Source organism: Silurus aristotelis (assembly GCF_946808225.1).
Source record: "Silurus aristotelis genome assembly, chromosome: 29".
Classification (NCBI taxonomy): Eukaryota; Metazoa; Chordata; class Actinopteri; order Siluriformes; family Siluridae; genus Silurus; species Silurus aristotelis.
In genome coordinates, this window is record NC_139602.1 from 9,032,836 (window position 1) to 9,049,007 (window position 16,172).

General features: G+C 36.1%; 1 protein-coding gene across 14 annotated transcripts in view; it reads right to left on the reverse strand.

Annotated features, from left to right (window-relative positions):
- Nucleotides 1-16,172, reverse strand: part of LOC310722670 (band 4.1-like protein 1) — a 107,825-nt gene that overhangs the window by 36,938 nt on the left and 54,715 nt on the right. For all 14 annotated transcript variants that reach the window (XM_083535251.1, XM_083535244.1, XM_083535248.1 and 11 more), the window contains 2 exons: nucleotides 9,335-9,447; nucleotides 8,342-8,509 (listed from right to left, as the gene is read on the reverse strand). In XM_083535251.1, coding sequence (XP_083391377.1) covers nucleotides 8,342-8,509; nucleotides 9,335-9,430 — 264 coding nt within the window. In that variant the 5' untranslated portion in view covers nucleotides 9,431-9,447. The remainder of the gene's footprint in view (nucleotides 1-8,341; nucleotides 8,510-9,334; nucleotides 9,448-16,172) is intronic.

A 16,172-nucleotide genomic window follows, 5' to 3' on the forward strand; every position in this document is an offset into this window, starting at 1 on the left:
TATTTGTAAATGTTGATACAATTATTTATCTTTATTAACTATAGTATCACTTTGGGGGAAAAGGGTAATACATTAATTTAGAATAAAAGAATTATATAAGAAAATGGAATAATTAATTAATTAATTCTATCAATTTGTAGATGATATTTGAAAAATGTATTTAAAAGAAATACATTTATTTGTTCGTTTGTTTTTAAGTCATTTGTAAATGCTGTCTTTTTTTAGACCATTGTATGACTTTGGTAAACAATAAGTAATAAAACATTTTTTTTAATTTAATTAGCTTCTAAAAGCTAATAACATTTTTTTATTTAAAATTAATATATTTTAATTGCATTTCCATTTAATCATTCATCATCAGTGCATTATGACAATGTTTTTTACTTATTTTTTTTTTTACTGCTGTATGACTGGTTATTAATATTAAAAGTGCACTAGGTATTCATCACTACATACTTTACATAAACATAATACCAAGAGCCTCTCCATAAGGACTGTAGCTTTAATCATCACTCTCTTCCTCTCGCTCTGCTTATTCTCCAGCGGAAAATACATACTCTGTGGAGTAGCACTATCTGGTGCGAAGATAAACACACACTAACACACACACGGCTTCTCTCAGAAAGCCTTACACACTTCTGCTTCATAGTGACATCAGTCATTGTCATGGAAACAGACGAAGGGTGGTGCTGCTTGAACGATCCAAAAAAAGTTCTCCCCATTTTTACTTTATTGTTACTTGAGGGCTGAAAAGAACATGTGATTTTAATCCTGCTTAAATTGTCGCCTATGTGTGTTAGCCTGCTTCATCTGGAAATGACTTTAACAGCCAGTAAATACTGTACAAAGTGACACTTCTTTACACCAATAATCTTTTACCTCAGAAATGTAAAGATTTGTTTATAAAGGATCTGTTAAATGTCTATAGGTACATTGCGGATGCTCTGAGATTATGTTATTCTGAGACACGTGAAGCCAATCAAGTGCACGCTCATTCTGCATCCTTCGTGGCAAATCCCGACACGTTTAGGATCCCCAAAAATGTCCCCAAGGGCAGTTAAGTCCAAAGTCTACGGTTGTGGTACGTGACATTTTATACTCTTATTATCTCTTCTTTAACACCTACTGTAGGTTTTCTGTTTTTTTTATAGCAAACTCTTCTTTAATTAGCCATCCTGATCTTTTCTTCAAACTGATCGCCAAGATTTCTTACCTTTCTGCAAAATAATGGCAGCTTGTATTTTTAATAAATAAACTCAACACGTTCACAGACATTTACAGGTCCTAGTTTTGACCAGAAGTAAACAGAGAATATGGAAGAAAGGAAGTAAGAAAGGAATTAGATGTGAAGGAAAAAAGGGATTAGATCTGATAGAAAGAAAGAGAGAAAGAAAGAGAGAAAGAAAGAAAGAAAGAAAGAAAGAAAGAAAGAAAGAAAGAAAGAAAGAAAGAAAGAAAGAAAGAAAGAAAGAAAGAAAGAAAGAAAGAAAGAAAGAAAGAAAGAAAGAAAGAAAGAAATCCAACTAACTAAATAAAGTAACTTTTCTTTCCTTCCTTCCTTCCATATTCTTTTGTTCCGTTTCTTCCAAAAAGGAAGAAAGCAAGAAGCAAAGGAAGAAGAACGGAATCATATTGAAGAAAAAAAAGAAAGAGGGAGATTCGATCAGACAGAAGAATGAAAAGAAGGAAGGAAGGAATCAGATGTTAAAAAAAGAAAAAAGAAAGGATTAGTTCTGACAGAAGAGAAAGAAAGAAAGAAAGAAAGAAAGAAAGAAAGAAAGAAAGAAAGAAAGAAAGAAAGAAAGAAAGAAAGAAAGAAAGAAAGAAAGAAAGAAAGAAAGAAAGAAAGAAAGAAAGAAATCCAACTAACTAAATAAAGTAACTTTTCTTTCCTTCCTTCCTTCCTTCCATATTCTTTTGTTCTGTTTCTTCCAAAAAGGAAGAAAGCAAGAAGCAAAGGAAGAAGAATGGAATCATATTGAAGAAAAGAAGAAAGAGGGAGATTCGATCAGACAGAAGAATGGAAAGAAGGAAGGAATCAGATGTTAAAAAAAGAAAAAAGAAAGGATTAGTTCTGAAGAGAAAGAAAGAAAGAAAGAAAGAAAGAAAGAAAGAAAGAAAGAAAGAAAGAAAGAAAGAAAGAAAGAAAGAAAGAAATCAGACTAATCAAATAAAATTTCTCAGAAAAAAATCGTTCTGGTTGAAAGATTCAGACTAATGTAAAGTTTTCACTGAAAGAATTCATGTTAAATCTTTGTTAAAAAAAGATTGCAGGAAGTGTTACATAGCGATTAGCCTGACAAACTAATGCGTATATTCACTGTTAAAAACATAACACCGTATACATACTAATACTATGTGAATAAAACCAACAGACCAATTCAAACACACTTCCTGTTAATCCCAATTTCAGTTCAATGGCAATCGAGGACGTGAATTGGTTTATTTTCCATCAGATCGTTTCAATCCTGAAGCGAGAGTAGACACAAAGTACGGCCCAGCTTCACCCAGACTGTCATTATCCACTGGGAGTCTTATGCAAAGCACGGTCTACACCTAACCCTATCATTAATGACACAAAGAGGCTAAGCCAATCTGACGCACGTGAGGCTAATAGTATAGATCAGATTGCGGCATGAATAACAGTGTTTAGCCTCAGTGCCGTGATCTGGATTAGTAAAAAGGATTCAGTCAACCCGATTCAGCCAAGACAACATGAGAATGAGTGCATCGTATAACAAAACAAATGGCCTGGTTGGTTTAGTGATAATAAAATTGGGTGCTCATTAGCACAATAAGATGAAAAATATCTAGTTATTGTACACATACTGTACTTGATCATGCAGGAAGAACCTACAGAACCCATGAAGACACATGACCTTCAAAGGATGTTTAAAGGAATTGAATCTGTACATTCTCAGTTCTCTGTTTCTCTCATCATGAGAAACATTGATTCTCTTCTAAAAAAAAAAGTGCCTATGTTGCATAACTGGAAGTTAGAAAAGCAATCATTCATTTCGAACTAATCAGATTTGAGAAATTCAACATGTCACAAAAGTTTTTTTATGTCTCAAGCCGTGTCAGGATTCAACTAAATACTAGTTGGCCTTTGCATTTGAGTTAAAACAGGTCCTGACACAGGAAAATGTTACACTGACTTACTACACTGGTGGATTTTAAATGTCAACTTCCCCCTGCGAATTTTGCCCCGTTTGCCCACACACACGAGCATAAAAATGGAGAAAACTAGAAGGATTTAAACACTAGCGCTATGTGATGATTTTGCCTTCCTTTCTATCGTTTGTTTTCATATGTGTTTAAAAAGAAAAGCTGCCTATAGCAACATTCCCTGATTGTCCTGCTCCAATGAATGTAGATAATGACATTCAGCAAATGTCAGGGCTGGAGGCATGTCATGTAACCGTCCACGCTCGTCTGAATCTCGACCTCCGTGCTGTAGTTTATGCCTATGTCCATTAAGCAGCATCTGATTAAGCAAGAAAGTAATTATATTACATTTGGTTTATCAGGCCTTTTCCTGACCCTCTGATCCCATCTTTCTGGCTTTATATTTCAGTTGTAATGAAACACAATACGCGAAAAACAATACGCAATACGTCTAGTAACCAGGCCTAGTCAAGTCAAGTCAAGTTTATTTGTATAGCGCTTTTCACAACAGACATTGTCTCAAAGCAGCTTTACAGAAAACAACAGTGAAGGTGAATGGTGTGCGTTTGTCCCTGATGAGCAGCCATGGCGACAGTGGCAAGGAAAAACTCCCTTAGATGATATGAGGAAGAAACCTTGAGAGGAACCAGACTCAAAGGGGAACCCATCCTCATATGGGTGACATCAAGAGTTTGATGTCCCTAGCATGGGATGGGGTGTTGGAGACTACCATGTATATGTACAAGTATAAAGCCTCTTAACTATTTCAATATACATCAAATGTGAAGCTAATTTTAATGAAATAGTTAGTTACGCTAGTGACTCAGATGTGTGTAATGTGACTCGTTGATTTTTGGAGGGGTGATCAAGCTTTCGTAGTGGTTGGACCTAAGATGTGAAACAACCCACCACTACACATTAGAGCTGCTTCTACAATAGCCTTCTTTAAACTCATCTTTTCTCTTATTCTTCAAATCTTTTGTAATTCCATTTGTGTTTCGTTTTATTTCTTGCTTTTTACTATCATGAACAGCACATTGGGCAACAATAGTTGATTTAAAATTGTATTTTATGATATGTTATTTTCGGAGTCGTTCGTCTTTTGTCCTGTGATTCCCATAAATGCTAAACAGCAATAGATCAGGTTTTGTTTTTTGTTTTTATCCGAATCTTGACATTATTGATGCAATATTATGGGAGTCATGTGACAAAAGAACTAATGACAGGGACCAGAGGAATATGAGAGGTGAAGCTACTCACTCTGTTTATTATAATTTTGCTTTTAGCTGCATTGCCATATTATTGAAAATATAGTCAATGATGGTGTATGTAGACGACTTGGTGGATCTGATTATTGAATATTAACATTTTATTTATATAGAATAGGAAGAAAATGAAGAAAATGACCAAATAAGATCAGATTTTCCCATCACTTTTTGCAATGGGGTATTTTTCTATAAAAAAAAAAAGATATATTTTGTGAAAAATTTCAGAAGTTGCTTTTGATTTTGATCATGTTGCAGTCGTGTGACGCTGAAATGCAATCATTGTCTAAAAGCCGAAGCATTATTCGTCAACTCTTCATCGTGATGTTGTATTGAATTGCTACTAAATCGTGATAAAAAAAACAAAAAAAAAACAGCAGGTCTTAGAAATCACGTGTACGTATTTTATGTTTCTATCTGGCTCCTTATTTTTTGCGAGAAGGCAAGCGTAGAAGATGAAAAGCCAAGCCAAAGCGCCGAGCCGGGGAGGTGAGAGATATTCTTTGTACTTCAGGGTCCAGAAGGTTCTCGAGCATTCTCTGAAATTCAAAAGCTCTCGGTCCTGAACACGAAGCATTAGCTGCTGACTTTATATTATGACATTAATCATTTACTCCATCCAAAACTCATGGAATGTCAATGGAACACTGCTCGCGTTCCTACGAACGTTCTATCGCGAAAAGTTTTTGACTTTAACGATGTAGGAACATTAACGCTCCCAATGACGTTCCCATCATTTGGTTTGCTTGAAACATTCCGTCAACTACCTTTCCCTAGCATGAAGCAAATCATTATTACAATTAATGTTTTTTTTATAACGTTGCAGAAGCGTTATTGTTGTAACATTCAAACGAAATAACCTCAGAATATTTCAGATACTTCCGATGAGGTTGTTATTTCATTAAACATTCATGTAATTAAAGTATTACATTTAATAAAGCATAAGGAATTACAATTTGATTATTCTTGCACATTATTACTTAAGATAGTGTCCAGTCTAGAAATATTGGCATTCTTGGGAATGATTGGGAAAAGTCTTTGATGTATTCTACAGTTTTTCTCAGTTGCTTTGACGCATTTTTTTGAATCCTCTTTGATATTTGCAAACCAGTGCATTTTTTAAAAACGATTTGTACAAACAGCACAACACATCAGATTTATTGCAAACGCCTGTACTTTTCCTTAAAATCCTTAGTTTATTTCTTAAATGTAAGTATTTCTGTTAATGAACATCTCATTGCCATCAGAAGTCCTTTTTTTTTCATTGTTCACAAACAGGATCTGTTAAAATCTGGCATCTCTAATTTCTATTAAACTTGTTTTTTTGTGTGTGTGTGTGTGTAAATGTGACTTGAATTGGTGAATTGTGCAGATGAATCTTAAATGTGACTAATGAAGGCGAGTGAATGGCATCAGATCAACCAATGATCAACCAGTTCTCTAAAACAGGTCAAAAGTGAATCTTGTAAACCGTCAATTGGTGACAAAACACAGAATTACACTACAGTCTCTTGCAATCATTCATTCATTCATTCATTTTCTCCCGCTTATCCGTAATTCGGGTCGCGGGGGCAGCAGTCTAAGCAGGCCCCCGCCTTCAACTGCTGCCCAATCCTCACAGCACCGTCCCTTACGGTCCCTCCTGCAGGTGGTGAGCCCACGGGAAGGCGGCCCCACGTCACTCCGACGTCACGGACCTTGATATTTCCCTCGTAAGGGACCCCCGGAGCTTAGAGGGTTAAGGGCCTTGCTCAAGGGCCCAAGAGTGGCAGCTTGGCGATACCGGGGCTTGAACCCCAGACCTTCCCTCTTGCAATCAATATAAATAAAATATGCAATCAAATAAATAAATGTGTGCTGTTGAAATGTATTGATGCCAAACAAAGGAAATTCTACTTTTTGCAGTTTCTTGCTCATCTTGACCAAGAATTCCAACCATTCTGCAGCTCTATCTAAAACTGATTCCCATCAAAATATATGAATATTTTTATTCCTTTGAAAGTGACCAGTTCCGGCCTTGAGCTCTATTTTCCCCACACGGTATATGTGAAAAGCATTCAAAATATTCAGCCGGAGCCGAAAGAGTAATTTGGTCATGTTCTAGCAAATCTACTCATCGGGAAGCTTCGGCAGTGGACATTGTTCCAGCCGAAACCAGCGTTTAAGCGGAAACCGTTCGGGTAAATGAGACACTCGTTAAAGATAGAAATAGAACAGCTTCAATTTAATGAGCCCGAATCACAAAAGCTTTCGGGAGGATATTCGAGTGTGTGTGAAGAGCTTTGGTTAATCTTCTGAAAGAGATTGCATGTACAAATCATTTTCTCCTTTTCTGGAGAGCTTTATGTATATTCTATATCGCAGCTCCATTTGTGTCCAGAAAAATTTTTTTTTATAAATAATGAAATTTGAGTGTTTTTTTTCTTCCACGGATTACACATTAACGGATATATATTTTTTTTTTCCGTACAATTCAAATGCATTAAATGGGGAATTTTATACTGTATATTTAATTGTGCATAACATCGTTTTTTTTTTTTTTTTGTTTTTTTTTTAATGGCCTGAATTTGAAACCAATTATAAGAAAATGATTCCCACAGAGATGTTAATATGCAATATATAAACTTTAGAAGTGTATAATTGCATATTAACATCAAATATTTTGTGAGAATTTGATTCATTCTATGAAAAATCCTACATAAATACACACACAAATCCGGCTCTTAATCATAAAAAGGCTTCAATTGCTCACTTAAATATTCATCTTATGGAAATACTTCCGTAAATCGATTTCTGCCTAAATGTATATAAATATATATTACACAGTTTTATTAAAAATAAGTCAATAAATAAAAAGAAGGCGAAATTAAATCCTCCGACGTAACACATTTATTAAATCAAAATAGAATTTAATCACTTAACATGTGTTTTACTGATAAATGGATAGATGGATGGATGAATGGATAGATAGATTTGGAGAAACCTTTTTTTTTTTTACATGCAATGTATATTTTTTACGTGCAATGACTTAAAGCCTCAAAACAGCATCAAATCAAAGAAAGAAAGAAAGAAAGAAAGAAAGAAAGAAAGAAAGAAAGAAAGAAAGAAAGAAAGAAAGAAAGAAAGAAAGAAAGAAAGAAAGAACAGCTAGATATCTAAGTAAAAGAAAGAAAGAAAGAAAGAAAGAAAGAAAGAAAGAAAGAAAGAAAGAAAGAAAGAAAGAAAGAAAGAAAGAAAGAAAGAAAGAACAGCCAGCTATCTAAGTAAAAGAAAGAAAGAAAGAAAGAAAGAAAGAAAGAAAGAAAGAAAGAAAGAAAGAAAGAAAGAAAGAAAGAAAGAAAGAAAGAAAGAAAGAACAGCCAGCTATCTAAGTAAAAGAAAGAAAGAAAGAAAGAAAGAAAGAAAGAAAGAAAGAAAGAAAGAAAGAAAGAAAGAAAGAAAGAAAGAAAGGAAGAAAGAAAGAAAGAAAGAAAGAAAGAAAGAAAGAAAGAAAGAAAGAAAGAAAGAAAGAAAGAAAGAAAGAAAGAAAAGCCAGACATCCAAGAAAAAAAAACCTAGAAAATACTAGATAGATAGATAGATAGATAGATAGATAGATAGATAGATAGATAGATAGATAGATAGATAGATAGATAGATAGATAGATAGATAGATAGATAGATAGATAGATAGATAGATAGCATTTTTCTCCAGAAAAAATACAATCTGCCATTCTTTGATAAAAAAAAAATTTGTAGTGTGGTGTAAAAGAACAGAAACATGTTGGCATGCACTGCTATTGTAAAAAGAGCTACTTCAGGAAGATATCAATAACATACGTATTTTATTCCTCTGCACAAGATATAAACATAACCGCAGTAGATTTATGATCTGGTCCAGGATTACACTGATGCGAGATCTTATCTTACCTCAATACCAGCTTCGTAATCGGAGCTGTCCAGGAGAGTCACCTTGAAGGGGACGGTCTTCAAGCGTTTGGAAGACTTCTGTGGTGATTTGGGGCTCTTGCCTGGCGTTGTTCGTTCCGAATCGTCATCCGGATCTTTGTGATCATCAGGACGCTTGTCGTCTTGGTCCTAAGAAATCAGAACGTTGGGTGTAAAAATTTAAAAAAAATGATCATTTATGGTTAATGCACTTTGAACAGAAATAAAAGATTCATTTTAGGAGAACAAAATGTTCTTTGACATCCTTCAAATTACATTCTTTTCATTCTTATTTCTTTTTTAAACATTTATAATACACAACATATACACCATTTGTCAGATGCCCTTATCTAGAGTGACTTACATGTGTGGCATTCATACAGCTGAGCACTTTATGGGATTAAGGGCCTCGTTTAGGGGCCAGGAGTGGCATCTTAGTGTGGCTGGGGTTTGAACTCATGACCATTGGATCCAAAGTCTAATCCCTTAACCACTAAGCTACCACCCTCCCTCCATGGACCAGTGAACTTTGTGGTTCTTCCTCAAACTTAAACTCAAAATCTAAAGACACACAATTGTAAAGGATTTCTTTCAATTAGGTACCATGAAATCTTTCCTTCACTTGAAATAGGAGACCCAAAAGCTGTTCCATCATGACGACGCCCCTGTGCACAAAGCCAGCTCCATGAAAATCTGCTTTACATGGGTTGGAGTGGAAGATCTGCTATAGAGCTCCAATCCTATTGAACACCAGTGGGGTGAATTTTTCACACTGACTGCACCCCCAGGCCTCTTCACCTCACCTACATCCATACCTGACCTACTAATCCTCATGTGGCTGAATGACCACGAATCTACACAAAATCTACTGAAGCATCCTTCAGTATATTTAATTATGACAGCATATAAGAAGTAAATGAGGAATGGAATGGTCAAAAAGCACATAGAAATCTTATTTTTAAAATGTCCACAAACCTTTGTCTCTGGCATGTTTCCTGAAGACGCTTTATTTTGGGATGGTTCCTCTGCAGCCTTCTTCACTTCCGACTCAGGACCTTTCTCTGTGGTCATGTTCTCCTTCCTTTACCCTGCAAACACATCAATATAAACCTTGTGAGTATTTCGTTCAGCATTTTACCAATAAATACAGAAACACTGCAACTTGTTCTATGTTTTTTGGCTAGATTGATTTTCACTCTTGCACACTGAAGCTGCTTTCACGTTAAACTCTTATAGTCGAAATGATTATACATTGTTATGTTATCGATCGAATCTAATCATGAAATTCATCAATTGCTTTTCAATTTGTGTGAATTTGTGCTAAAGCTAAATGGTTTGAGAAATGGTTTGTTTGGCAAACCCGGTGTTTTCTCATTTATTTTCGCCAGACCGAATCTGTCTAACAAATCTCTGGAAAATGTTTACAGCCCTCGAGCATTTCTGGTTCGCTTCCAAGTCAATTCGGAATATCTGCTAGTGTTCATTTAAAAATGGACCGAGACCACCTCGTGAAGACGTTGTTCTGGGCCACATAGAGTGTGATTGCTGGGTTCTCACCTGCCCAAAGAACCGTATTATGACGTAGAATGCAGCAGGGTTCCATTTTAATGCACTGCATATGAAATCACACTGAGTGTAAGTAAAGACGTTGCATAATTGTACTTTTTTTTAAAAACTATAATCTATGCCACCTTTTTTATACGGTTTTATAGTAAGAAAAACATTCAGAGTCCACAAGCTCGCATTTACAAACATTCTCCTGGTCCATAAAACCAGGCCAGACATATCCATCTATGCAAAGCCCAATATATACACATCCTCTTTCATTTGCACCGCTCCTCAAATACGGATGTCCGCTACTTTAATTGAACATCTCACACTTTTTTGAGTCAGCCTAATCCAATTACGCTCTGACATCTGAGCTCTGCCAGTGGCCTCAGGACGCAAATATCATCAGCATAATGCGAAAAATGTAAGGTTAGACGAGGTGTGTAAAGAAAGTCAGAATGGCAGCTGACGTGCAACAGAGGTGTATGTTAGGCCCATTAAAAAGAAGCTAAACTTTTTGTTTTACTTCAACTTATGCTACCTAAGTACGAAAAAAAAGGTAATAATCCACATGGACAAAACTCAGGGAAGCATCTGTTCCTGTTCCGGCTCACAGCCGAACTCGCAGCTACAACAATAAATCAATTTTTCATTACTTCTTTTTTTTGTGTGTTCCAAAGCACTAAAATTACAAGGCTGTAAACCCGGTGTTGTGTAGAGGATTTCCTTTGTATGTGGCGCTCCAGTGAAAGGCTCAAGGGATATCCATCTTCATCTTCGAAAGCAGCTCTCAGACTCTTTAGCAGAGTTGAGTCAAACTCTCAGAACAATTGCTCATTGTTTAATAGAGTGCCATCTATTGTGTTTTCTATTGTGAGCTAAACCCCATTAAACACCTGTGGGATGAATTGGAATGCTACCTCCTCACCCTACCTCAGTACCTGACCTGAATGAGCACAAATCTCCATAAGCACATGCCAAAATCTAGTGGAACTTTTTTCCAGAAGAGTGAAGGTTGTTATAAGACTAAATGTTCAAAACAAATCTACGAATCTTATAGTCAGGAGTCCACAAACTTTTGTGTCCCACAATCTGCAATCTGCATTTTTTTCGTCTCTTCTATTACATTCAAACATGACCTGGGAGTCGCAGTGTTCATGTTTTACTAATGATGCAAATACAGCAGGATGCAAATGGTTTTTTTTTTTGCATACCAACCTGAAGAATGAAGTCATAAAATGTCCAGGAGAAACCTTACAGCTGTTTGTTTAAGGATTTAGCAGGGTTCTGTCTATCATAGAACCCCTAACAGAAAGAAGCTAAAAGAATCATCTCAGACATCACACCCCACTGTTATATGGGCAGCAATGGACAAAGGACATTATTATACTTAAGTAAGCGTTCAAAACTCCTTAAAACTTAATCCAGAATATAGATATAAATGGCCTTAAACAGTTATATATATACACATATATTTCCAGTATTTGGCAAACACCCTTATCCAGAGTGACTTACAAATGAGCATTTGAGTGTCCAGGGCCTTGCTCAAAGACCACACAGTGGCAGCTTGGTGGTTCTGGGATTTGAACTTAAAATCTTCCAATCTAGAGTTCAATGCATTAACCACTGAGATACCACTGTACACTGACCAGGCATAATTTAATAGCCACTGATCAAGCATAACATTATGACAACCTGCCTAATATTGTGTTGGTCCCCTTTTGCTGCCAAAACAGTCCAGTCCTTTAGGAATGCTCTGAGACAGTCGTCTAGCCACCACAATTTGTCAAACCCGCTGAAATTCTTACGCTTCCCCATTTTTCCTGCTTCTAAAACATCAACTTTGAGGACAAAATGTTCACTTGCTGACTAATATATCCACTAGTAGGTGCCATGATGAAGAGATCATTAGTGTTATTTACTTCACCACTCGAGCTCACCATATCGAGGGAGTGAGTGAATGAAGAATGGAAGAAATAAAGATTTTTGTTAAAGTTTCCTGAAACAAGTCGAACAGTAACATAGATCATATCTTTAGGAAATTACATACTATTCGTAAACACATATTAAAAAGGTCTAATATGCAGGAGAATGGATCACTGAACTGCTCCATTCTCCTGCACATTAGACCATTTTAAGGATAGAGTTCTCCATAGTTCTCTCTCTCTCCCTCTATGTCGAGGTCATGCTCCTGAGATACCAGTGCCCAGTGTTCCTGTCTCTTTCCTCACTTAGGACCTGCCTGATTCATTCCGACCCTCTACCTGTAGAAGTTCTCCTCAGTTGGAGCCCACTTGTGCAGCTGGAGATGGTTCCACATCTCTATTTACTAAGCAACTCAAGAACTATAAAGATGGATTTGGACTATAATTAATCTCAACAGTCTACTACATGGGGCTCAGGACCACATTTTGCATGAACACTTCTGCAAATGAATGAACAGTACACCTCACCAATGATAAAACTATAATGAATGAACATTTGGTGTTGAGGATGAGGATGGGTTCCCTTTTAAATTTGGTTCTTCTCAAGGTTTCTTCTTCATGCTTTGTCAGGGAGGTTTTCTTTGCTTGCTCATTAGGAACAAACTTATAGGCACTAAACATACATCCTAATTTTTAAACTTCAATAAAACTGAATGAAAAAATGACTTCACACACACCCTCTCATCATAACCTTGTGGTTGCAGAGAGAATGCAAATATGTCCTTTCTGTCCATCACTGCATATTAGAAGCAGTTCCAAATCATTTGGGGTCGAACCAGCAGATTTAATGTGTGTAGAAGGACAAGACCCTGGTCAGTTATATAACAGGGTTCTAATTACGTGCTTTGGGGCAATGCTGGCTCAGTGGGTAAGACCTTGGGTTACTAATTACAAGGTCGACAATTAACACACCACCAAGCTACAACTTGAGGAAGACCCTCGAGCCTGAGCAGCACAATGACGATCAGTCATTTGTTTTGGAGAACAATGATAATGAATTAGTTTTGGAGAACAATAATATTACTGATGAGGTTTTGAGAACGAGGGTGAACAGTGATTAGTTATGGGTTGTTCAGAACATTGCGAATCCATGAGTAGTTGCTGGAAATAATGGTGATCAATAATTGTTGTTTGGACAAAGCAATCAGCCAAATAAACAAAAACATGTGACTCATTTGCACATTGTCGTGGTACAAGAAACAGAGAAACCTTCAGAACACGCCGCTATAGGAAAACAATTAACTCCAATCTGCGACAGACGACGTTACAATCATGGTGCAGATATGAAAGCGTTTTAAACAACACGCAAACATTAAAATATCCAATTTTCTGCCGCTTGCTCTAAATAACTGGGCTTCCTGCTGCAGATGTTTAATAACGTTTGATTAATTACCAAATTAGTGCGAGCTTTTATCGTCCGCAGCGACAGTGAGCAGCATTTGAAGCATCCATTTCCTGTCACAGGCCATTACCCAGACGCGTCCCTGAATACTGGGGCAGAGCGTCACGCACTGAAATACTGCAGCAGGACGCGAGAGACGAGAGACAAGAGACGAGAGACGAGCAAACACACTCATAAAAACATCTTATTATAGAGAGTTTATAAAACTTTAGCAAAAATTATTATCAGTCACAACACTGACATTCTACAGTGTCTTACTGAAAGAAAGAAAGAAAGAAAGAAAGAAAGAAAGAAAGAAAGAAAGAAAGAAAGAAAGAAAGAAAGAAAGAAAGAAAGAAAGAAAGAAAGAAAAAAAGAAAGAAAGAAAGAAAGAAAGGGTAAATATTTAAGTGAAAGAATGAATAGCCAGATATCCAATAAGAAAGAAAGAAAGAAAGAAAGAAAGAAAGAAAGAAAGAAAGAAAGAAAGAAAGAAAGAAAGAAAGAAAGAAAGAAAGAAAGAAAGGGTATATATTAAAATAAAAGAATCAATAGCCAGATATCCATTTAGAAAGAAAGAAAGAAAGAAAGAAAGAAAGAAAGAAAGAAAGAAAGAAAGAAAGAAAGAAAGAAAGAAAGAAAGAAAGAAAGAAAGAAAGAAAGAAAGAAAGAAAGAAAGAAAAAAAAGAAAGAAAGAAAGAAAGAAAGAAAGAAAGAAAGAAAGAAAGAAAGAAAGAAAGAAAGAAAGAAAGAAAGAAAGAAAGAATATTTAAGTGAAAGAATGAATAGCCAGATATCCAATAAGAAAGAAAGAAAGAAAGAAAGAAAGAAAGAAAGAAAGAAAGAAAGAAAGAAAGAAAGAAAGAAAGAAAGAAAGAAAGAAAGAAAGAAAAAAAGAAAGAAAGAAAGAAAGAAAGAAAGAAAGAAAGAAAGAAAGAAAGAAAGAAAGAAAGAAAGAAAGAAAGAAAGAAAGAAAGAAAGGGTATATATTAAAATAAAAGAATGAATAGCCAGATATCCATTTAGAAAGAAAGGAAGAAAGAAAGAAAGAAAGAAAGAAAGAAAGAAAGAAAGAAAGAAAGAAAGAAAGAAAGAAAGAAAGAAAGAAAGAAAGAAAGAAAGAAAGAAAGAAAGAAAGAAAGGGTAGATATTAAAATAAAAGAATGAATAGCCATATATCCATTTAGAAAGAAAGAAAGAAAGAAAGAAAGAAAGAAAGAAAGAAAGAAAGAAAGAAAGAAAGAAAGAAAGAAAGAAAGAAAGAAAGAAAGAAAGAAAGAAAGAAAGGGTAAATATTTAAGTGAAAGAATGAATAGCCAGATATCCAATAAGAAAGAAAGAAAGAAAGAAAGAAAGAAAGAAAGAAAGAAAGAAAGAAAGAAAGAAAGAAAGAAAGAAAGAAAGAAAGAAAGAAAGAAAGAAAGAATGTGTATAAGCTGCGGATGGGATGAAAATTGTTCACTGTTTTGTTTCCTGTGCTTTTTAATGGCAACCAAAAAACAGATAGCAGTAGGAAGGGAGGGACTGCCTGAGATTCGGTTACCATGGAAACAGCAGGGAACAATTTCCATGGCCTAGGCTGTGTTTGATAGAGATGTGGATAAGTATGGAAGGTGAAGGAACAGCTGAGAGGAGGAGGAGAAGAATAGAGGAATGGAGAGAGCTGAGGTGTATATAAAGGCAGTAAATGAGGCAGGTGGCTCAGCGCCGGATTCCTCAGTGGGTCTCAAACCCCGAACAATCGGACATGCCCACGTTTCTCTCTGAGGCCGGTGGAAGCCATCGAACGCCTTCTCGCTACTCTTTTTTTCTCCTCCTACTACTCGGCTGTCGACATCAGCACAAAAACTAACCCCGGTGTGTAGAAAGTCTTTATCCCTGTGCTGGTATTTCTCCTCTATTCACAGCCCTCTGCAGGTCCACTGTAAACATCGTCTGTTTGTTTCTACACTTCACCCCACACTGACTGCCTTTATACAAACCCGGCACGTCGTCCTCACGCAGCGTTGCCAAATCTTTTCAGGCAAAAGAAACATGTTCATCAAAAGGTGACATCAAATGAACTCTAATTTGCATAGCAATAAATTAGTTAGAATTATTTAAACATCTAAAAGATTTGACGAATCTGATCAGTGATTAATCAGTGGATAACTTTTATCGGTAATCGCATTGGTAATCGGTGATTACTCACCAGAAACAATAGTGATTAGTGACCAGTGAAAAGTCATTGGGAACACTGGTTATCATCAGTGTTACGTTTTTCCTCAACCAGCATCATGTTTCCATGTAATCGTAGATGAAGTGGGGGAAAAAAAAGGATGGAACACAATCAAGTTAAAAAAGTGAACGAGAGAATTGGAGCTTGAAGACGTTACTGACTGCTCACACGGTGTGATGGAGAAACAGACTGGAAGATCTGAGATCTGGCAGATCTGAGCATAATAACAGCATCATAACAGCCATAAGGAGCATCAAAGCAGTCGGATGCCCCTAGAGAGGAGATCGGATTCTCAAAAGGGACGCCGTTACCCCCGACGGCAGGAAGACAAGCTTTCTGACTCCGAGTGGAACAGGATCACAGTATGACTGCATTACATTTAAAGACAAAAAAAAAAAACCAACGGATTCTTTGATGTGCCTTGATTTTCTCTTAAAAGGTTTTACATCGGTGTACAAAAACATCTTAATTAAACAACAGCGTCTTTCTCTATAAAAAAATTTATATAAAATGCTTTCACACTTTTCCTATTATTTAATTCCTTGTCTATCCAACGGTCCTGTAGAGAACCTTGTGTCTTAAAATGTGCAGATCTGCAGATCTGTTTCTGTTTATTTTATTATTAACTCAATATACCAATGAATCTCAGCTGCTCGTGATCTATAGGACATTATCATTACA